General features: G+C 36.2%; 1 protein-coding gene across 2 annotated transcripts in view; it reads left to right on the top strand.

The window, feature by feature from the left end:
- The window catches only part of Pxdnl (peroxidasin like), a 488,149-nt gene that overhangs the window by 362,049 nt on the left and 101,952 nt on the right, over positions 1–24,148 (top strand). For both annotated transcript variants that reach the window (XM_048782891.1, XM_048782890.1), the window contains 5 exons: positions 2,162–2,274; positions 4,891–5,047; positions 16,001–16,109; positions 18,244–18,401; positions 19,786–21,292. In XM_048782891.1, coding sequence (XP_048638848.1) covers positions 2,162–2,274; positions 4,891–5,047; positions 16,001–16,109; positions 18,244–18,401; positions 19,786–21,292 — 2,044 coding nt within the window. The remainder of the gene's footprint in view (positions 1–2,161; positions 2,275–4,890; positions 5,048–16,000; positions 16,110–18,243; positions 18,402–19,785; positions 21,293–24,148) is intronic.

The following is a 24,148-nucleotide window of genomic DNA, read 5'->3' as shown; positions in this document are numbered from 1 at the left end:
TTTTTTTTTTTTTTTTTTTTTTTTTTTTTTTTTTTTTGGTATCAGGAATTGAACCCAGGGGCATTTAACCACTGAGCCACAACCCCAGCCTTTTATAATTTTTCTTTTGAGACAGGGTCTTGCCAAATGGCTCAGGGGCTCATTGAGTTGCTGAGGCTGGTTTTGAACTGAAAATTCTCCTGCCTCAGCCTCCGGAGCTGCTGGGATTATAGGCACGCATCACCGTAGCTGGCTCTGAAAGCTTTTTCTAAACCATGAGTGAGTTGAATATAGTCAAACACATTTTATGTATTGATTGATATCCTGTGGTTTTTATTCTTTAGCTGTTAAAATGGCAAGTTATATAGGTATATCGACTGATTTCAAATATTGAATCAGCATTGTGTCGCAGGATTAAACCTTAATTGGCCATGGTGTATAAACCTTTTAATATTGATGAATTCTATTTACCAATACTTTGTTGATGATTTCTGTGTACATGTTCATGAGAGGTATTGGTCTGTAGTTTTTTTGTTTGCTGCTGTTGTTGTTTGGTACTGTCTCTATCTGATTTGGATGTTAGGGTCGGCCTCCTACAGTGAGTCAAAAAGTATTGCCTTCCTTTCTATTTTATGCAAGGAATCATATAGAGTCGTCATAATATATTTTAAAATCATTTAGTAGAATTCTCTAGCAAAATGATTTTCATTCTTTCCTTGAGATTCCTTTTTTGAGGGAAGGTTTTTCCCCATATTTTTACTGGTGCATTATAGTTGTCAATAATGGTGGGACTTATTGTTATTTATTCATACATGCACACAACATAACAATAAAATTTGGCCAAAATCATCCCCCCTATTTCCCTATTTCTTCCCTCTTCTGGTCCTTTACTGATCTTCCTTCAATTTTCATGAGATTCCTCTACCCCCACTCACCTTTCTTTTCCTTTTTCCTCTCTAGTTCCATATATGAGAGAAAATATATGACCCTTGACTTTCTGAGTTTGGCTTATAATATAGTGATCTGAAGTTCCATCCATTTTCCTGCAAGTGACATAATTTCATTTTTCTTTATGGCTGAATAAGACTCTATTGTGTACATATACTACATTTTGTTTATCCATTTATCCATTTTTGATGGACAGCAGTTTGGCTATTATGAATTGTACTGTTATAAACATGGAGATCTCTCTCTCTCTCTCTCTATATATATATTTATATATATTATATATATATATATATATATTATGTTGACTTTAATATTTTAGGATTAATACCAAGGCGTGCTATATGATGGTTCTCATGCCTAGTCATCTGAGGAAACTCCATACTGATTTCCATAGTGTTTGTACTAATTTACCATGCCACCAACAGGGTAAAGTGTCCCTTTTTCTCCACATCCTCTTCAGCATTTATCGTTGCTTGCATTCTTGATGATTGCCATTTCTGACTGGAGTGAGATGAAATCTCAGCGTAATTTTTGATTTTCATTTTTTGGGGAGGAGGAGTTTTTAAAGATTGTAAATCCAATTTCCTTGCTCATTGTGGGAGCTATTTTAATCATCTAGTTCCTATTAATTGAGTTGAGACGGTCTGTTCTTTCTGAGGGAAAAAGATTTCTACTTTGAAAAGGCATCCTTTTACATTAGCCAGAAATAAAATTTGATGTTAACTGTTGGGCTGGGGATGTGGCTCAAGCAGTAATGCGCTCGCCTGGCATGCGCGGGGCGCTGGGTTGGATCCTCAGTACCACATAAAAATAAAAGATGATGTTTCCACCGAAAACTAAAAAATAAATATTGAAAAAAAAAGCTTGTTCTCTCTCTCTCTCTCTTTAAAAAAAAATGATGTTAACTGTATAGCTTGCCTTTAGGCTTACCAAAAGATATTGAGAAAGAATAATGAAAACCCTTGCACCCACTCCTCAGCTGAAGAAATAAAGCATTGCGAATATGGTTAACACTTGTGTGCTTTCCTCTTCTTTTATTCCTGCTCTGTCCTCTGTCCTAATTATCACCAGCCTGGGTTTGGTGTTTATTATTCTCCTAGATGACCAAGTAAATTGACTTTTTAAAACTAATGTGGACAACCAATTTAGCATTTATATTTATACTGTTTGATGGGGTTGGCACATATTGACTAAAATGATACCGACAGGATGTTATCTTGGCGCATTCCTACAGCTCTCCCAGTGTTTACTCGACTTCCTCAGGATGCAAAGGTAGATGTTGGGAAGAATATAAACATTTCATGTCATGCTCAAGGAGAACCGCAGCCTATAATTACTTGGAATAAGGTAAGATCTCAACTAAAGCTTCTGTAATATCAAAAACATCGACAGGTGTATGGACCCACTGAAACCCAGACGATGATTCTCATATGGATTTATTACTGTTGTGATTTTTGCTAGCAGGCAATACTTTTCATGCTGTAGCAGGTTTATTTCTTGATTCTTCTTTTTTTAAGTGACTGAATCTGATTTTGGCTCAAGGTTTTGATAAAAATTTTGTCCTTCCTCATTTGCTTGGTGATAAAAACTTCATAAGCGTAACTAAATTCCTTGAAGAAAAAATCACTTTGCCACATATAAATTAAGAGTTTTCGTGGCTAGCGAGAAACCATCATAAATTAATAACTCAGAAATGCATTAAAACTAGGTCGTTAGCTGAAAACAAGAAAGGAATAAAAAAACCTGATATTAAAGGGACATGTCAAAAAAAAAAGTACTTCTAAAGGTTGAAAACCTGAATGGCTTTAAAGAAATAATAGGTCTTTATTTATATATCTTATTTCTTTTGGTTCTTTGAGCTATAGTCTTTCAACACAATTGCTTCTTCCATTTTAAGTTTTCCATCACAATGAAATGATTGGTCTCAGATTTCAATGTTCTTAACAAAATCAATGAATGTGCACACACTTGAATGACAGGTTTTATGGAAAAGTGTGACAAAATGTGAAATTTGTGAAAGATCACAGAACTGTGTTTACTAAAACCACTTAGTTTATTTTTGTTTGTATCATATGGCAACAAAGCCACCTATTTTTGCTAGTTCTCTTCTTTTGTACTGTAGCCGAGCATCTCGTGAGGTTCTTTATGAAGAGTAAGTTCGGTGCCTCCAATTGAGCCTGTGTCCTCTCACATAGTCTTGAGTATTGTTTTGTGAGCCAGAAATCTCACTATGTTCCCTGGCCTGGGAATATAGCAACACCTCTGCCTCAGCCTCCTGGTAGCTGGGTCTCCAGGCATGTGCCACTATGCCAGTGTAAACTCTTTTTTTATTTAATACTATCTATCCAAATGCTTTAATACTAACAGAAGAACTGTGGAAAATATATATTTTTTGGCAGTATAAAGCCTTATCTGACATTCTACTAAATGCTTCATTATCTAACTATACCAGCAAAATATCTCAAAGTCCACCTTTTGGAAGGTAGGTTCTAATCACGTATTGATGGGGTGCTACTGTATGCCAGTCATTTTACATATACTATCCCATTTCATCTTCATAACAATCTTCCTCAGTTCAAAAGTTTGGAAAGGGTATGAGTTAGGATACCTTTCAAATAAGTAGATAAGGGATTTATTGGAAAGCTATCTGATTGCTCATGCTCTAAGCAAAAAGCACAGAGCTGGGAGTTCTGGTACTAAGTGAGAAGAAGGGAGGGGAAAAGAGTGAATTTGGAAAGAAGATGCAATGGTGGTCCAGCCAAAAGAAGGGAAGGGGAAAGACTACCGGGGCCCCGCACCTAGGCATCTGATCTCCTCAGATGTGGCCCGTGTATGACTCTTTCCAGCTGCTCTTCCATCAAGTAGGTCCTGTCCTCTCTTCTACTTCCTGTCACTGCCTAGCCTGAGTTACCATCTGCCTGTCACCTTGGACTTGTTTCCTAGCATTGTCCCAAAATAGCTGCACAAATCTGAAAACATATAAGACATTCTCAGACTCTCACCTTTATGGTTACTCTCTGGCCCATTGGCCATTACTGGAGTAAGAATTCTTTAAAAAAAAAAAAAATCTCTCTTGTCTTTAGTTTCATGAGAGTCTTTTGGAGAGGGGCAAGATAATGGTATCTCTATTACAATCTCTGAAAGCCATTTTTTTTCTTTTTAAAATTAACATCATAATGATGATGGACATTTAAAAATAAAATTCCTTATCTTATTTTTTTGGGTACTCAAATCACTGAACCACATCCCCAGCCTATTTTGTATTTTATTTAGAGACAAGGTCTCACTGAGTTGCTTAGCACCTTGATTTTGCTGAGGCTGGCTTTGAACTCATGATCCTCCTGCCTCAGCCTCCTGAGCTGTTGGGATTATAGGAGTGTGCTACCACATCTGGCAATAAATTCTTAATAATTAGTAGAGAATGCACTTTAATAGTAGTTTATATAAAATTAGTTACTTGTATCTTCTTAAAGTATATTTTTTGAACTGGGAAATACAGTTATCTATATACCAGTGTAGCTACACAAAATGTGTCTAGGGAAGTCAAAAATAAGGAAACATTTTGATGTTTTCAGGTGGTGGATTTTTGAGCATTTTTCTCCTTAAAATCGTGTTCTTATTTTTATTGTCAGAATTGTCTTTTAGAAGTAAGCAGGTTGTTAATACTTTGTTTACATCCATCTATTGAGTGATGGTTTTAAGAAAATCACATGCTAAATAATACACGACTGAACTTATGAGTGTCATATTTATTTTAATTAGAAGACAAAACAGCACTTCTTGGGAATCTCTTTCTTTCTTCTCATTGTTCGATTTATTTGATACCTCCTATAGTGCTTGATACATGGCAGGCACTCAGTAGATATTTGTTGAACAAATGCAGACTACATCGAATGAAGTGTAAATATTTACTTTTTAAGGACCCACGCTTTCTCCCAATGACAACCCTTTTTTACTCGGTAGGCAGGTATACAGATTACTGAGAGTGGTAAATTCCATATTGACAGTGGAGGCACACTGACCATCTACGACGCAGGCCAGGCTGACCAAGGAAGATACGAATGTCTGGCTCGGAATTCATTTGGCCTTGTTGTGGCAAACATGTTTCTTACAGTCACTGGTAGGTATTTAGAGATCCATTTATAACAACCAAATAAATGTGTTTGAACAGCTTCTTGTAATCCTGGTTCATCTTATTACTCCTGTTCCTTTTTGCATTCTTTCTACCCAAATGTGTTAAAAATCAAATTAAAGCTATCTTATTATTTTAAAGTTTAAACTCTGTTAGTGAATATGAAACAAAAACCATTATGCCAAAGGAACATAACCAGCAGGGATTTGCCATTGTGTCTCATGTTATCTTGGAAGTTGGCAATTATAGAATGTAAGATGTACTCATTGCCAAAATGTGGAGCGAAAGATTGAAGCATAACATGGAATTTAATGTGTCTGTTACTCTGGCCTAGTATATCCTAGATTAAAATAAAAAGTTAACCAAATGGCTAAGTAAGCTTTGCTACCATCATATGTCTGGAAGCATTTATTACTGGCCAAAACAAGTGGTATTGCTTTCTGCATTTTGTCATCAGCCTGGTTAAATAGGCTTGCCATAACCTTTTGCTGGTTGATTTTATATCATGTTTTTAAAAAATTGCTTGTTATAGCTTTATAAAAAAATAAAATACCCCCCTTTCATTGGTTCAGTTCAAATTGGAAGTGAGAGAGAATACTTGTAGGCTAATTTGAGTGCAGGAAACTGGAGGCTCAGATGTGGTTATGCAAATGGAAACAAACTGTGATGAAGGAGTTTGGAATGTTCTCTGCAAAGAGGAAGCAATGCAGAGAAACACGGCATGTCTTCTTGTAGGAGTTGACATCCAAGTTTTTTTCTTTCTTTGAAAGTGGGTTTAGGAACTTTTGCTGTACTGAAAAATAGTGGTTAAAATAAAAACTTCAGTTATAAGTTGCTACAGTGCTGTTTTGGGCTTTGTCAATCATTCAATTTCCTTATAAATGGGCCAATTTCATAAATATGGTTTTGCATTTATTTCCCTCTTTTTTTCCTAGCCCTTATGGGTGTACAAGAGAGATTGGGTAACCCTTTCATTCTAAATATAAGCCTGATTAAAAAGAGATTATCAAATCCTATCCTTAAATATGTTTCTATTTTTCTATTAAATCAGTAGTCTCATATCCTTCCACTAAAATATTCTTTTGAGATATTAAATTTCTGAGCATTTCATCTGTCTGAATACTGTATGCAAAACATATATTTTTATTAGTGACACATTAGTTTTCATGAATTTATTATATTGTATGGTAAAAATGTACTAACTATAGAATATTATTTTGAAAATTGTAAAAAATGTAATTTAGTAACCAAAAACCATTTAGTCTAACAGAGAAAGAAATTCTTTATTGTTTATAGTTTCTGAATGCTACAAAATCTTAGTCTCACTCTGATGTTATTCTCTATGAGTTCATGTTTTTCCTGATTTAAAATCTTTGGAAGTTGTATTTCTTATGAATTTATGGAGTTTTCTTTCTGCTCTTCAACTATTTACAAGACCCGAAAAAAGAATGTCCTTGAGATATTTTGGAAAAGAGCCATCATAGCATTTAAAGTAACATTGCTATCTTCACAGATGTTAGAAATCTATCCATTAAACAAACAAACATTTTTCTCTATCTGTCTCTGTTTTGCTTCATCACACATACAAAAGACTCTAATTGCAGTGAAAAAGCATTTTAGAATCTCTAAAATAAGAATTGCAGTTAATTGACAGAAATTTAACTAAGCATCATTTAATATATTTATAGTTACATATGCATATTTCATATAACTATCATTTAATATATAGTACATATTTTAATTTATATAATAATATATTATATATAATTATCCATGATTTATGTAAAATGATGGTTAATTAGAACATCATTTAATATGTACATATACTTTATATATGTACATGTGTATGTGTGTTTCAGTCAGTTTTTCACACTGTGATCAAAAGAAATAACAAGAACAATTTTAGGGAAGGAATAGTTTATCTGGGGCTCATGATTTCAGAGGTCTCAGTCCATAGATGGTTGGCTCCTTTGCTCTGGGCCCAAGGTGTGGCAGAACATCATGGTAGAAGAGTATGGTAGAGGAAAGCAGCTTAGGACATGGTCACCAAGGACAAATATACACCCTGAAAGTACAACCCAAAGATCCACCTCCTCTAGCCACACCTACCTGCCTATGGCTACCACCAAGCTAATACCTATCAGGGGATTAATACATTGATCAAGTTAAAACTCTTATAACCCAATCCCTTCACCTTTAAACTTTCTTGCATTTTCTCACACATAAGCTTTTAGGGAACACCAAATATCTAAACCATACACACACACACACACACACAGTAAATTATTCAGATTAAAATGTGTTAATTAATCTATCAGATTTTAAAACAGCAATAAGTAACATTCATCAATATTCTGTTCTACTGTGCAAAAAAATTTAAAAAAAATTAAAAACCCAGAAAATCAGGTTATAGGAGTATAATAACACAATACAAAAGAAGTCGTTGTACCAATATATATGTATATGTTTTGCTCTGGGGACATATATATGAGGGAAAATTAATTTGGGTCTGCTTTTCATAACACATAAATTTCATGATAGTATTCTTTTGTATATAGGGAAGACATGATAAAATAATATAAATTTAAATTTTAATAAATTTAAGACAAGGAGTATGTGTTTGCTTACAAAATCCAAATTAGGCTGGGGGTGATGACACATACCTGTAATATCAGTGTCTTGGGAGGCTGAGGCAGGAGGATCACAAGTTCAAAGCTAGTCTCAGAAACTTAGCAAGGCCTGGAGCAACTTAGAGTGTCCCTGTCTCTAAATAAAAAAACACTAAAAAGGGCTGGGAATGTGGTTCAGTATTTAAGGGCACTTGGGTTCAATCCCTTGTACAAAAAACAAAACAAATAAACCCCCAATTATCAAAAGAAGGGAAACATATAACATAGAATATACTGATAAAGCATTTTATAGCTTAGACCCTCTCATTTGTAATGAAAAGGAAAAATGCATGCATTGTAGATTTGTCCAGTCTTGCTTCCCCCACTTAACAGTTATGAAATGCTGGAACTCTGCTGTGTAAAAAGTGATACAGAGTATCACATGTTTTGAGTTTCTATTCAAGATTGGGGAAAATAGCCATAAGAAGTAATCCCAAATGATGAAAAGTACACAATAACATTCTAGACGTTATTTATAAAATGTGAATGTTACAGACTGATGTCCACAGCAAGGTATTTATTAATTGTTTTATGATACTGGAGCTTGAACCAATGGCCTTATGCTTGCTAAACAAGCACTCTATTCTGAGCTATACCCCCATCCCTTTTTAAATTTATTTTATTTTTTATTTTGAGATAGTGTCCCACTAAGTTGCTGAGGCTGTTATTGATTCTGAGCCTCTTGTAGTTGAGTTACAGGTGTATGCTACCAAGACCATAGTAGGGCATTTATGATAGCAAACAAACAAAAAACAGAGAGGGAAAGTTTCCATGGTTGAAATTTTTCAGGAAATTCATTTTTCCCCTTAAGATTTAATAGTTTTTTAAAAAATATTTATTATTTGTGTATTATGTATGTATTATTAGTTTTAGGTGGATATATTAGTTTGTTTTTATGTGGTGCTAAGGATCAAACCCAGTGCCTCATGCATGCTAGGTGAGCATTCTACCACTGAGCCACCACCCCAGCCCCAAGATTTAATAGTTTTTTAAAAAATAATTTAAACAGATTTGGGTAACCTGTAAAGCTAATACGGTATTTTCTAGAACCTTGTTGTTTAGGATGTCCTCAGATACTTATACTGGCAAATATTATTGTGTTGGCACACTTCTTTTTTCTTTGCCTAGATAATATTTGGCATCTGAGTGCTACTCATTTTATTTTAGACCCAAAGGGGAAAAAAAAGTCTTCTGTTCAAGAGCAGTTTACTTTAACATCTCCTTTCTAAATCGGCATAATGACATACTTAGTCAAACTGACAGCAAAGACATTTATATTGAACACTGAAAGTGTGAGATGGTGGGAGTAAGTTATCAGACTTTCCTGATCTCAGGCACTCAGAGGGATAACTTCTTCACCCGTAACTGGGATTCATTTTCTTATTTTTTAAAAAAGGTAGAATTGTCACTTCTCGAGTCCTTTTTGATTCATTATTTCTGTTTCTCAAGTAGACCAAAATGTACAATAGTAATAAGGAGATAGTTTACAGTATATCTACACAATAGAATTCTTACTCATATAATAAATGTTAATTAAAATATTTATTAGTGAAAAATGCAAAGGTGAAACTGAGTTTATTAAATGAAAAATTTGGAGCACAAGTAAATAACATGCAAACTGTTCTAAATTATATAAAAATAAATTTAAATTTAAGCAATGCTGTCATCTCTGAAATTTTGGTTTTCGTACCTTAATTGTCTATGGCACATTTTCTATTGATGGACCCACAGTCTCTCCCTCTCCTTTCATCCCTCATTTTCTTCACATCTCTTGATTATCAATTTTAGTCACCATTAGTGTGAGCAGTAAGACTGAGGAGCTCCTCCTGATTTCTTCTCCTTTCTGTCCTTTAACCCAGCTACCATGTCTTCCACTTTTTCCTTCCAATATTTGCATCTTTCTTTTTTCTTTTTTAAAATTTTGCAGTGGGGATTGAACCCAGGGCCTTGTGCATGCTAGGTAAACTCTTTACCATGAGCTACTTCCCCAACTCTACTTCTCTTCCTTGCATGGTTTCTTCCTCAATAGCTCTTCCTCTCACCATTTCTTCTCTTTCTTTCTTTCAATTTTTTGTATTTAAGTTGAACCCAGGAGTGCTTGACTACTGAATCCCAGTCTCAGTCCAGTTTATTTTTTATTTAGAGACAGGGTCTCTCTAAGTTGCTTAGGGCCTTGATAAGTTGCTGAGGTTGGCTTTGAACTTGTGATCCTCCTGCCTCAGGTTTCCTAGCCACTGGGATTACAGGCATGTGACACCACTCCTGGCCATCCTATCACCATTTCTAATTTAGACTTTTGTTTTCACTCTCTAATTGGTCTTCCTACCTATGATATTTTCTACTGCAATTAAATCCTTAATTCAGTCACTTATTGTTGAACTAAATTGAATAAGGATTTAAGGTTACCTTAGTTGACTTTTAGTCTGTGGAACCCTTTCTATAAAGTTAATTACATGAGCTTTATGGAACTCATAAAGATATCACCAATAAAATAACATTTACCATTTTTGGGCATTTTATCTTATATTCCAATGCTATTTACTAATTAACTTATTTGATTTTTGTGGATTATAGTTATTTTTTAAAACTCTGAATGACTAATTCACTGACCATTTCATACTTTTTTCATTATGTAGAGAAATTCTCTTTTTATAAGCCACTGAAGGTGTTGCATAGTAAAGAGTGGACTTAAAGGTATCAGGTATCAGAAATACTAGCTATATGCACTCAAGCATGTTAATGAAGTGAAATTGAGAATTGAATCATTTAAAATTACTATTTTACTCTACTTGTTAACTTACTTGTTAGTTCACATATTAATTAAGAGGTACACGACAATCTTGTTTTCCTGTCCAAACTTTTACAATGGATGAGGAAATATTTCTGTGAACACCATTATCTGGCTAGTATCCATACACATACATTTTATAAAACTTTTAACCAAAATCATTTTCTATATATTTTATATAGAAAGCCTATAAAGAAAGCACATTTATATCCTCAGGTTAGCCACATGTTTCTCAAAATTTTAGCATTAAATTTCAACAGCAGTAAGTTGCATTTCCAGATTTTCAATGTTGTAGTGTTTGAACAATTTTTTTTTTAGAAATTATAAGGAAAACAGACAATCAAAATAAAAGTCATAATCCAAACACAAAAACATTAAAAATCAGTAGATGGTACCTTTCCTTTTCCAGGGGAGATCTCCAAGGTGGTGAACCTGTCTGCATGTTTAACGATGCAGTGACGGGCAGTGCAGTTAGGGCTGCTGAATGAGAATGATTTTGCTCAGGCAGTTGATTCACATTAATATCAATTAACGTGCTGTGCAAGTACCTCTCTGGTTTCTAGGACAGCCCTCACAATATTGGGGTTATTCTTTTAGGGGAAGGAAGATCAAGTGTGATAAGGTATATTTTAGTTAAGATGGTTGCATTACCTGGCTAGTTTTCTCCCCAGTGGAGAAAGAAAATATAAAAAGTACTTATAAACCTCACTGGCAATTGTAAAAATCAACAACAACAACAACAACAAAAAACATGGCCTTTATTGAGAACTAGGCATTTTGGAGTGAGATTGACTGAGTTTGACTGCAGAAGCTGTCCCTCTTCTAGGTTCAGTCCCCAAATCACCCAAAATCAGGCTTTTGGTGTGTGGATACAAGAGTAGTGAGTGACTGTGTGACCAGCTCCCCTTTCCTGAAAGGACTCAGTTTTACCATTTGATTTTACCATCGGTGGGGATGATAGAGTCTCAGAGGTTACAAGGATAAGATCGAAAGTTAGATGCTCATTTAACAACTTCAAACATGTATTTCATACGTCTACCAAGGTCTTTTCCTCAAGTGCATTAAGCCTGAGATTTAACAAAGAAAAATGAATAATTAAAAAACACATGGTTTTAGGGTTCAATGGGTTTACCATATGATGTTTTAAAAAGTCATAATTAATGATCCAATTCTCCCTCTACCTTTCCAAAATTTTTCTAAGAATGTTTTTGTGTGAACATAATACATATTTAATGTACTTTTAAGAATCATGAACAAACAACTTGATGTGTTTTTCTATTTGTGCACTTAAGAATTTAATTATTTCATAATAATATATAATACATAATATAAATACATAATAATAGTTACATATTATGTCACCTTTATTGTTGTTTTTTTTTAATTCTACTTATTAGTTGGTATTTTGTTAAGATTGAGAAATACTAACCAAATTGACAGATGATAGGATTACACATTATCAACTCATGATAATAAATAGATTTTTTTTACAGGTTTTAAAGCACCTTATATTTGCATTAGGATGTGTAGTATGGGAAGAACTTTTAGAAATATGATATTCACACTGATAACCTCCTAAGCCCTGTACATAATTTATGCTGAGGAAATTTTATTATTTCCCCTTTATGGGTGAGTTAAGAGATGAACATGAACATTGTATAATCCCTTATGCTTATAAATTTTATACAGCTATACAGCAAAATGATTTTATAAATAGAATAAAAGCAAACTTAACAATCAAATAAAATTTAGATTGTTAAATAATGTTTTTCTGAAATTTATATGTCATCTCCTCAAGTTCTGTTGGCTACAGTCAACAGTTTTGTCTTCTCACTACTGCTATGTCATATGTGAAAACTCAATCCCAGCGCACAGTTTTTCTTACTTTCAAATCTAAGAATACCTTTGGGAGTGTATTTATCCTCAGCTGCAGAGTACCAAAGATAATACTTGTCATGAATAGAAGCACATCTATGTTGGCCTGCTTTTTGTTGCTGTGACAAAATGCTTGGGGAAAAAAAAAAAAACTTAGAGGAGGAAAGGTTCATTTGGCTCATGGTTTCATAAGTTTCAGTCCATGGTCAGCTGGCTGCATTGTTGTAGGCATGTAATGAGGCAAAAACAGCATGGCTGAAGAAAGCTGTTTACCTTGGCAGCGAGGAGCAGAGAGAGACTTTGGAGGGCATTCCAGATCCAAACCATATAATAATATAATTAATGCTACTTCTACCGTGAGTTCTCAAAGGGAAGGACTGAAAAGGAAATGAAGAGAAAAAAAAAAATCTTGATTATATAATCAAGTCAGCCTCTATGCTACCAGAGGTTGATTTGATTGATCTTGGTTGCTTTATTTACAAGTAAAAGTCACAATTAAGTAGACTTGTTCTTTTTAAAGCTTGTTTAATTATTTTTAACACATATTAAGTGTCCATGTTAATGGGTAAAGTGTGAAATTTCCATACATACATACAGCATGCACTGATCAAATCATTCCTCCCAACCCCCTTGACCCTTCTCAAACTCTAGTAATCACTATTTTGTTTTGTCAACATTTTTTTTTTAGCTTCCACATATAAGAGAAAAAATATGCAGTACCTGTCTTTTTGTGACTGGCTTATTTCACTTAAACATAATGTCCTTCAGTTGCATCTCTTTCACTGCAAATGACAGGATTTTATTTTTTATGGCAGAATAATACCCCACTATATATTTAAAAAAATTTTTTTTGGTAATTGTAGATGGACACAATGCCTTTATTTTATTTATTTTTATGTGGTGCTAAAGATTGAACCCAGTGCCGCACACATGCTAGGCAAGTGCTCTGCCACTGAACTACAGCTACAGCCCCCACTATCTGTATATACCACATTTAAAAATAATCCATTAATCTGTTGGGGGTACCTAGGTCAACTCCATATCTTTGCTGTTGTCAAATAATGCAACCATAAACATTAGCATGCAGTCATCTCTTTGATATGCTCATTTCATTTCCTCTGGATCTATATTCAGAAGTGGTATTACTGGATCATATGGTAGTTCCATTTATTTTTTGAGAAATCTCCATATTTTTCTCCAGTGTGGCTGTACTAATTTATAGTCCTACCAAGAGTGTTTTACACTTTGTTTTTCTCCAATTTTTGTCAACATATATATTTTTTTGTTTCATTTATGATAGAATAAGCTTGTTTTTGCTTTTTAAAAAAATCAGATTTATGTAACTATATAGATTATATTTAGTTTTCTTATAACTATTGTAATTGATTAATTAATTAAATGCACTCATTTCCTTTCATATCTGTATCCTACACCATCCTGCCTACTATATAGGTAACAACCATAAAGCATTTAACTACTGCATATTTTAACTCAATCAATTATGGAGATATATGTTATAGTTTACATTAGCTTACATTAAGCATTCTTTTTGGCATTCATTGGTGTCTACATCCAGTGAATTCAAAGTGAACCGTGATATTTCATGTGATATTCCCTATCGTATACCCACTACATTCTTCTTGCCCACATTTCTGTAGCTGTACAATATATTTTCCTAAATTCCTTCCATGCAAAGTTGTAATGAACTTTCTCATAACGACCCTTATAGATTTGAATTATAATTTCTCTGGACATATGTTTGGGCCTGGAATTGGTGTAGGAAAGGGTGTATGCACATATAAGTTTTACTAATTACAAACAAAAAAAGTCTCTCAATAAAATCTCTAAAACAGAGGTGTCTGTTCTACAGAATCACCAGTAGCCTGAGGATTTCTATGTACACACTCCTGTCAAAATGCAGTGCTAACAAGTTCTAAAATTTTTTCTAGTGTAAGAATAAAATATTAATTAATTGACACTTTAAAGTTAATTTTGATGTTAACATATAGTATATCCTTAACTTTTGGGGCTTTCCTCTTTTATAACTTGCTTGTATGTACTTTTTTTTCTTAGTGTACTATAAGATTTCCTTGTATGAAATGGAATATTAATTCTGTGTTAGATTTAGACTTTACAAATACTATCAACCATTGTGTCCTTTGTTTAATTTTATTTGTTCATGTTTTTCTTCTAAAAGAAATGTTTAATTTCATGTCATTGAGCTAACCAGTTCTTGTCTTTCTCTCTTTCTCTCTCTCTTTTTTTTCCATTTGTCTTTACCTCATACATTGTTGGTCCAGGATTAATTTCTTCTTTTTTTTCCAGACTTAGAAAAGACAATGGTGACTATCTAGATTCTCAATATTGTGGTAATCCCAAAATGTCAGAATTGGACTCACAGTATAGCCATCTGCTCATAGCCACTGCACATAATCTAGTTCACCAAGAATGGCTTTCAGCAGAATGCTTGATTTGATTGTCCTCCTTTATAATATCTCTGTATCATTGGCATTTTTTTTTCTTAAAGTAGTTTTGTGTTAGTGGTCTTCTTAAGACAACTAAATCAATCTAGTGTGTATACATAGTCAAAATACAAGACTTTTCTTACATGCAGAAGTAGAATGCTTATAGACTCATTCCTTTCAAAATATATGAGCCTAAATATGTATAATACACACATGTATAGAGAGATAGACACATGCAATACTTTCATATTATAGTACAAACTTGAGTTTAGGCTTATATTAGTTACTGTATTATACATTCCTTTTGATAATATGTAGAATATATACCTTTCTATTACTATTTAAACTTTTCATCTCTTATTTTCCCTTGATGATATCATTTTCAAACTCAAGTTTTGAAGTATCTTTACTTTGGATGTCATTATTTAACAGTGTTAAAAAGTTGCTTTAATTGTATCATTTAAATTTTTATTTTACTTTCAATATTTCAAAAATGAACTAAATATTATGGATTTGCTAGATTATTTCTCTTATATGAGTTAAATCTTCATAATCATTTTCATTTAGTACTTATTCCTTTAAGATAAGCCTCTTAAACCATCATTGACAGAAGATTCAATATGTTCAACTCTAAGTGAACAACTTCCTTTGTGGTATTCAGCTTTTTCAGAATTCTCACATGTTGGAGAACTGTAGAAACAGCAAGGATTATTTTTACTGAAGAGTTCAGTACTTGCTTTAAGAAACCTCTATGGGGATTTGATGCTATGTACTTTGTTTTAATGTTTAACATTAAAGCAAGGTGGTTGAAGAGATAGCTGTTTCAGACCTTCCCTAAGATGACAAATTGCTAGCAAGCGTGGATCCCATTTGAATTGATGTTGTAAAAAAAGAAAATATTTCACACAGCTTTACTGTATTTTGGAATGCTTTAATTTCCTGAATAACATTGTTATTGTTAGTGGAGACTTTTCTTCAAGGATAATCACCTACTTCTCTGCAATGAACATTATCCTATAGATATTGTATACCGTTTTTATTGGCTTAAAAGTTTTCATTTCAAAAATGTAATGCCATTTATAGCATATCATTCCTAACTTCAAGGTCTGTTTGATCTTTTTAATCATGGAATTGATTTTCAAAGCAATACAGGTTAAACAAGCTGGCGATGACTTTGTTGAATCATCTATTCTTGACGCGGTACAGAGGGTTGACAGTGCAATTAACTCCACACGAAGACATTTGTTTTCACAGTAAGAATTAATATTATTTTGATTGCAAAAATTGTTTTCATTTCTGTTCTACCCGGTTTTTATAATTTCCATATATTATAATAGGTAGGATGTGTAAGATTGCCAGAATGCTTTTAGTTCTTGTGTATGTGCCACCCTCTGTTCTAGCCATCAATTTTTGATTCAGACTCCAAGAGAAGGAAATTTTTCCCATGGAGTAAAAATGGCATTAATTTATGCCACAGATCCATTCTAACAGTCTGACAAAAGATGTCAAGACAAAAAAATCTGGTATGTCTGCATTCACTAGATAATACCAGACCACTGCTCCTATGGCCTGTGGATTGAGAGTGATTTTCAAGATGAACACACTCAGTCAGATGCTGGTACCCCACAGGTAAAAACTTGGTTAAGAAAATTGGCATTTTGCTTCATTTTAATTGAACTGGAAAGAGTTTAGATTTCTGAAACTTTTCAATCCCATAAATTACTTTGTGTTAGCAACACTGAAATATGGTTAATACATTAACATTTTTTAAGAAAAAAACATGAGTATTGTTTTCATAATCATAGTATACATACAGTATTTTTAGTTGTTGATCAAAAAGGGACAGTTTAAAATCCCTTAATCAGGTACCACTCAAACTCCTTGCATATCCACAAACAATATGGCTTATGGTCACAGACTCCTGTTTGAAAGCCATCCTGCCCATTTATATTTCTATTATCATTCCTCATCTGTTACTTTGTGTCTGGGTAATCTTGGGCAAGTGACCTGACATCTTTGTATCTCACGTTTTTTGCCTGTAAAATTGTGAAGTCAATAGGATCTGCTGTAGGAGTGTGCTTGCTTGTGTGCTTCAGTAGGAGTACTGAAAAAATACAGATAAAATGCTTCAACATTACCTGGTACACACAGAGTGCTTAATTAAAGTGAGTTATTAGTATCATTACTATTATTCTATGATCTCAAGTTGTTATGATTCAAGACAGCAGAGGATGAGATGTGCCTTGGTTGACCAAATCTCTAAAACAGTTTGCTTTGTAATCTTAGGGAAACTTTAATTGCACTTTTAATTTATTTCATTTCTTCAAATGTGCATAAACCACTATTGTATGCTGGTCAGCAGGCTTGATACTTGGGATACAAAGATGAATAGGGCATTGTGTGTGGGTGAGCTTTCTGTCATTATGAGAGAATACCGAAATAAAAGGAGAAAAGGTTTATTTTGGCTTATGGTTTCAGAGGTTTCATTCCATGGTTGCTTGACCCTGTCATTTTAGGCCTGTGGAAAAGCTGAGTATCACTGGTGGGTGCACATAGTAAAGAAAATCTGCTTACCTCCTGATGGCTAGGAAATGAAAGAGAAAGAGGAAAGGGTGTCAGTACACCCTTCAAGGTCATACCTCAATGACCTGACTTCCTCCCATTAGGCACCACTTCCTAAAATGTCTACCACTTCCCAGTAGTGTCATTAGGTGGGGATCAAGCCTTCAACACGTGAGGGTTTCAGCGACATTTAAGATCAGAATCATAACAGGCACCATTTCATCCCTAACCCCGTTCTTTCTTTAGTAGGGAAGACAACATGTCAGCAATTTAAGTACATCTTGCTGAGTACATAACAAATATCTGAAGGGATACAGAAGTAACAGAGAAGATGGAGTGATAGCTTGTCAGAGCCATTAGGGAGACTGTACCAATAGAGTGATGCCTGAGCAGGATTCTAAAGGCACGGGGGAACTTTCAGACAGTTACATTTGGGGAAGGAGAAGACAGCAATTACCAAGATCCAAAAACTGAGAACGTGGTTCACTGTTTCAAAAGGTTTATTGAGTACCCTGGAACTCACACATGGACTTCTTACGTTTATTACTACCACCACAGATGTTGCTTTTTATCAAGAGATATTGTTTAAATCATTAATTTATTTAAAATATAGTTATTGAGCTCAGCACTGTAACCAGCACTTAGGATTCAGTGGTTAAAAAAGAAAAATAACCTACAGCTAGCATGCAAAGTTCATATTCTAGTGGTGGATATTTTATTCTTCTTTAACTTTTGGCAAAAATCTTCTTAAGTGCCCAGCCTATGGGAGCATCACAAAGTCTACAGTTTTGCCTTCCAAAGAGACATGTGTTTTGTCATTTGCAGAAAACCTCACACTCCCAGTGATCTGCTGGCTCAATTTCGTTACCCAAGTGACCCATTTACTGTGGAGACAGCAAGAGCAGGGGAAATTTTTGAGCACACACTGCAGCTGATCCGGGACCGTGTGAAGCAGGGTCTGACTGTTGATCTGGAAGGCAGAGGTCAGTGTGGAACCCGTCTGTTCTAAGCATACTCTCCACAGCACAGCACAACTGGACATCACTTTGGCAATGAATGGAACTTTCCTCTCCAGAACATCGTATGACTTCAAAATTAATTTACTTACCACTTTAAGTAAATGCAGATGTTCCTCATGAGAACTATAATTCAAAAGTAAGGATGATAAATACATATGCAAACTTGTCTCGATGTTTGCCAATTATTTATATTGGACAAATACAGGGGAACCATTTGGTGTGAACTTTTCAAATCCAAATGATATTACATTTTATTTAGAGAAATATTTTAGTTCCTTTCACTTATCATGGTGATTACCTAAGTCATTCCGTAAATTTATCTGAAATTGCTTCCATCATTTGTAACTTTGATATCACACCCCCCCTTTTTTTCTATTTTAAAGTTCTCTTGTATTTTTTTTACAAAACAGACACCTACTTTGTAAATGTCAAATGAGGTAGTATAAAATGCTTTCAGATTTTCCAAGTGTTTCTCTTTAAAATGAAACAAATGAACATGATACTTGGCTGTACACTATTTGCATTGAGTGTAGCAGCAACTCATATAGGACTATCCGTTCTCTCCTTTCTTCAGAAAATAAATGGGACCCGGGGCAAAAGGTCCATTTGTGTTCATGCCTCAACCCCTGGGTCTTCTGAGCAATCACTGCAAAGTACAATTGCTTGTGCTTAGTCTTCCATGTTTGTCTTGGGTTTTCAAAACTTCCCTAACCAACATGTCCAGTTAAATCTTCATATCAGGGCTTTAGTTAAATATATGATTACTTGAGTTTGAATCACACCAGGTATCAGTTAGCTCTGTCCCTGTCTTCAAAAAAGCCAATTCTGTTTCCGCAGCCACAAATAAAGGTGAGGCCCACAGTTATTTAGCCATCTTAGAGTTTGTATATTCAATTATCTCTAGTAGAAGAAGAAATAACATTAGGAATAATATACTCTAAATTTGTAGCTAGAAGATTAGAAACAATAAAATAATTTTTTTGTTTTGTTTTGTTTTTTGTATGTGTGTGTGGTGCTGGGGATTGAGCCCAGGACCTTGTGCATGGGAGACACACACTGCCAACTGAGCAGGATCGCCAGCTCCAAGATTTATTTGGTTGATTCTAATAGTCAGCCATTGTTCATAAGATAGACATTACTGAAGTAATTCTAATTTTTGGAATTATCTTTGTTGTGTATCTATTTCCAAATCCTTTGTCCTATAGTGTTTAGTTGTGACCTGGCTCTTGTTACAAGTAGGAAAGACTTCTACACACCCCGGGGTGGGGGGTTCCAACTGCACTTAGTTCCAAGTTCTCTGTTCCCTTTTCCTGCGCTACTCTCATTGAGGTCACTGCTTGGGTTTCAGAATTCCGCTACAATGATTTGGTTTCCCCGCGCTACCTTGGCCTCATCGCCAATCTGTCCGGTTGCACAGCCCACAGACGTCTGCCTAACTGCTCTGACCTGTGCTTTCATCAGAAGTACCGGACCCACGACGGAACGTGCAACAACCTGCAGCACCCGACGTGGGGTGCGTCCCTGACAGCCTTGGTGCGCGTCCTGCAGCCTGCCTATGAGAATGGCTTCAATTCGCCCCGTGGGGCTGGCCGCCACAATGGGGACGGCCGCTCTCCGCTCCCGCTGCCGAGGCTGGTTTCCACCGTGTTGGCTGGCACAGCGGCGGTCACTCCAGACCACAGGTACACACACATGCTTATGCAGTGGGGACAGTTTTTGGACCACGACTTGGATCATACAGTGCCTGCACTGAGCACCGCCCGCTTTTCGGATGGGCAGCCTTGCAGCTCCGCCTGCACGAATGACCCTCCTTGCTTCCCTATTGCCATTCCGCCAGAGGATCCCAGGGGCGCCCAAGCTCCCTGCATGTTCTTTACACGCTCCAGCCCCGTGTGTGGCAGCGGCACAACCTCTTTGATGATGAATTCAGTCTATGCACGAGAGCAGATCAACCAGCTCACAGCCTACATTGATGCTTCCAATGTTTACGGGAGCTCAGAGCGGGAATCCCAGGTTCTCAGAGACCTTTCTGCACCCAAGGGACTGCTGAGGACGGGCTTACCTTGGTCCTCTTCTGGCAAGCACTTACTGCCCTTTTCTTCAGGCCCACCCACCGAATGCACTAGAGGTGAACGAGACAGCCACAGTAGCCCCTGTTTCCTGGCGGGGGACCACAGGGCTAATGAGCAGCTGGCTCTGACGGCTATGCACACCTTGTGGTTCCGGGAACACAACAGGGTGGCCACAGAACTATCAGCCCTAAACCCCCACTGGGATGGAGACACCCTTTATCAGGAAGCCAGGAAGATTGTGGGTGCGGAACTGCAGCACATCACCTACAGCCACTGGCTGCCCAAGATTCTTGGGGACCCTGGCATGAAGATGCTGAGGGAGTACCAGGGGTATGATCCCAACGTGAATGCTGGGATCATTAACTCTTTTGCCACTGCAGCCTTTAGATTTGGCCACACATTAATCAATCCTATTCTTTACCGATTGAATGATACCTTCGGTGAAATTCCCGAAGGCCACCTTCCACTCCACAAAGCTTTCTTTTCCCCATCCAGAATACTCGAGGAAGGTGGGATAGATCCACTCCTTCGGGGGCTATTTGGAGTAGCCACTAAATTGCGGGTGCCCTCGCAACTTCTCAACCTTGAATTGACAGAGAAGTTGTTCTCCACGGCCCATTCTGTAGCCCTGGATTTGGCTGCTACCAACATTCAAAGGGGCCGGGATCATGGTATCCCTCCATATGTTGACTACAGAGTTTTCTGTAATTTGACTTCTGTTGAGAACTTCGAGGATCTTCAGAATGAAATTAAAGATTTGGAGATAATACAAAAATTGAAAAAGTAAGTACACAAATGTTGCCTGGATTTTAAAAGTTTTGGGAGAGGTAGAAGAGTTGAAGGGCATTTTGTGCAGGTGGAATTGGGTTTCCCGGGGATGTCATTGCCAAACCATTAGTTAATTGTGGAAAAAATGTAATTTTAAAGATAGGATTCTCCAGAGACTGAATTACTCTTTTTTGTTTCTTCACATATCCACTGCCTTTGTAAATGCAAATATTGCTGCCTGTCATTAATTAGAGAGTACATCTTAATTATGAGAGGGGAGGAGGGCAAGTCTACAGTTCATTCATGTTCTGTAGTAATCCAAGCAAGACAATTTGGTTGATAAAAGGCCATAGAATTTGATGTAAATTGGCCCATTACATAGACCTTCATAGCAAAGTAGAAAAAAATGAAAGCAAATTATTATTATTATTTTTGTCAAAATCAAATCATTCTAAGTGTATTGTTACAATATAAGTTGGGTCTTTTTTTTACTGTATCCTTTGTGTCTTTCAGAAAAGTAAATTTTTTTTTGTACATGATTCAAATTTTCTTTGAAGTTCCAAGTTTTAAATAGTCCAGAAAATAGCTTTAGCTGTTCCTCAAACACCCCATCTTTTTGTCCCTTAAAATACGGTAAATAAATAAATGTTTCATCAAGAATCTTTGTTGATAGGCTAAATAGAGACTAATATTTACTAGTAGGTTAGGATATATTAATGTGAAATCTTTCAGATATTTTGAAAATTGTGTTATGTAGCTAATTATCAATTTTAGGACCTTTTTGCATGATTAGGGATTTAGATACGTTAATGTCACTAGAGCTTGTACATATGTGGAATCTCAAACTGAAAATGTGTCACATATTTAAAGCACATCCAAGTATCATTCAGGTTGAATTTGCAAGTTTCTAATTAGAAAGGACATTGATTTTGGATTCACAGAGAACTGGTTTAAATCTCTGTACTCGTTAGTATCGAGGGCTTGTGGAAAGCATTTAAACAGTTTTTGAATCTCAGGATAAAATGAGAAAACAGTGGCTCCTTCTTATATTTGTTTAAGTATTAAATTATATAAAATACTGCAAATACCTAGTCCAGTTTCATCAAAGGCAATCAGTAAATGATATCGGTAGACATTTTATTCTAACGGTATCATGTCAGCTGTCAGGATCATTATTGCAGTGCACATGAGCTGAGATCCAGGCCTGTGCTTGGTGCTGGCAAGAGATGAAGGTACCAGCATCCTTGCAGGGGAGAGCCTGACAGCATGCTGCAGATGCCGCCTGTTGTGATCAGCGGGCAAGGGCTTGATAGGGGTGGGAAATAAATGCTACGAGAACATAAAGCTGAGAAATGGAAGGTATGGGGAAGGTTCACAGCAAGCTACTCATAAAAGATGCTATTTGATCTGGTCTTGGAATTTTCTGAGCCTCAGATGGTAGATGAAGTGAAGAGTGGGCAATCTCTGGAAGGGGAGCTCAGAACTGGAAAAGAGAATGGGAAGGAACAGGGGATTGGTTTTGCTGATTCTGGTACTGGGGTTGGAAACTGGAGCCTCACACATGGTAGACATGCCCCTGGCCACTGAGTTGCATCCCTAACCCATAGAAGAAATGTTGTTTTTCTTTTTTCTTTTTTTTACTGGGGATTAAGCCCAGGGCCTCATCCCATTGGGGATACTTTGTTTTTTCTCAGGACTGTAGATTAAATTCGTCGGTGCTCTACCACTGACCTACATCCCCAGCCTCCTCCCCAGCCCACCCCACCTTCTTTTTTTGAGACAGGGTCTTGCCAAATTGCCGAGGTTGACCTCCAATTTGCGATCTCCTGCCTCAACCTTGGAGTAGCTGGGATAAAAGGCTGTGCCACTGCAACTAGCACAGCTCCTTTCTGCAACCCATTTGAACCTAAGCAGCCAGACATTATCCTTGCCTTGGGGAATGTATGAGACAGGTGAACTCTGTGCCAGCTGAAGCAGAGCACCACTTATCAGCATGAATGGGTTTCTCCAGTTCAGGAGGGGTAGCCATTCTGCCTTCCCATAGGCAGCCTGTGGCCCCTGTCTTTCCCCTTTATTTTAGTCAGCCTTTTCACCCCTGTGACCAAAAAGACCTGATGATAACAATTAGAGGAGGAAAAGTTCATTTGGGGGTTCATGATCTCAGAGATGTTAGTCTGTAGATGGCAGACTCTGTTGCTCTGGGCCCAAGGTGAGACAGGACATCATGGCAGAAGGGTGTAGTGGAGGAAAGCGGCTAAGGCCATAGTGACAGGAAGCAGAGAGAGATTCTCCTTACCAAGGCCAAAGTATAAACCCAAAGCACATGCCCATTGACACTACCCCCAACCCTGTTTAGCTATACCCAACCTGCCTACAGTTAACACCCAGTTAATCCCTATCAGAGGATTAATGCACTGATTAGGTTAAAACTCTCATAATGTACTCGTTTCACCACTAAATTTTCTTTTTTTTCCTTTTTTTTTTATAATTTCTTTTTTTTTAATTGGTTGTTCAAAACATTACAAAGCTCATGACATATCGTCTTTCATACATTTGATTCAAGTGGGTTATGAACTCCCATTTTTACCCCAAATACAAGTTGCAGAATCACATCGGTTACACATCCACATTTTTACATATTGCCATATTAATGACTGTTGTATTCTGTTACCTTTCCTATCCACTACTATCCCCCCTCCCCTCCCCTCCCATCTTCCCTCTATACTCCATCTGCTGTTGTTCAATTCTCTCCCTTGTTTTTTTTCCTCCCCTTTCCCCTCACAAACTCTTATATGTAATTTTGTGTAACAATGAGGGTCTCCTTCCATTTCCATACAATTTCCCTTCTCTCTCCCTTTCCCTCCCACCACT

Source organism: Marmota marmota, unplaced genomic scaffold, assembly GCF_001458135.2.
Source record: "Marmota marmota marmota unplaced genomic scaffold, marMar, whole genome shotgun sequence".
Taxonomy (NCBI): Eukaryota; Metazoa; Chordata; class Mammalia; order Rodentia; family Sciuridae; genus Marmota; species Marmota marmota.
This window is presented reverse-complemented; position numbering and strand designations above follow the sequence as displayed.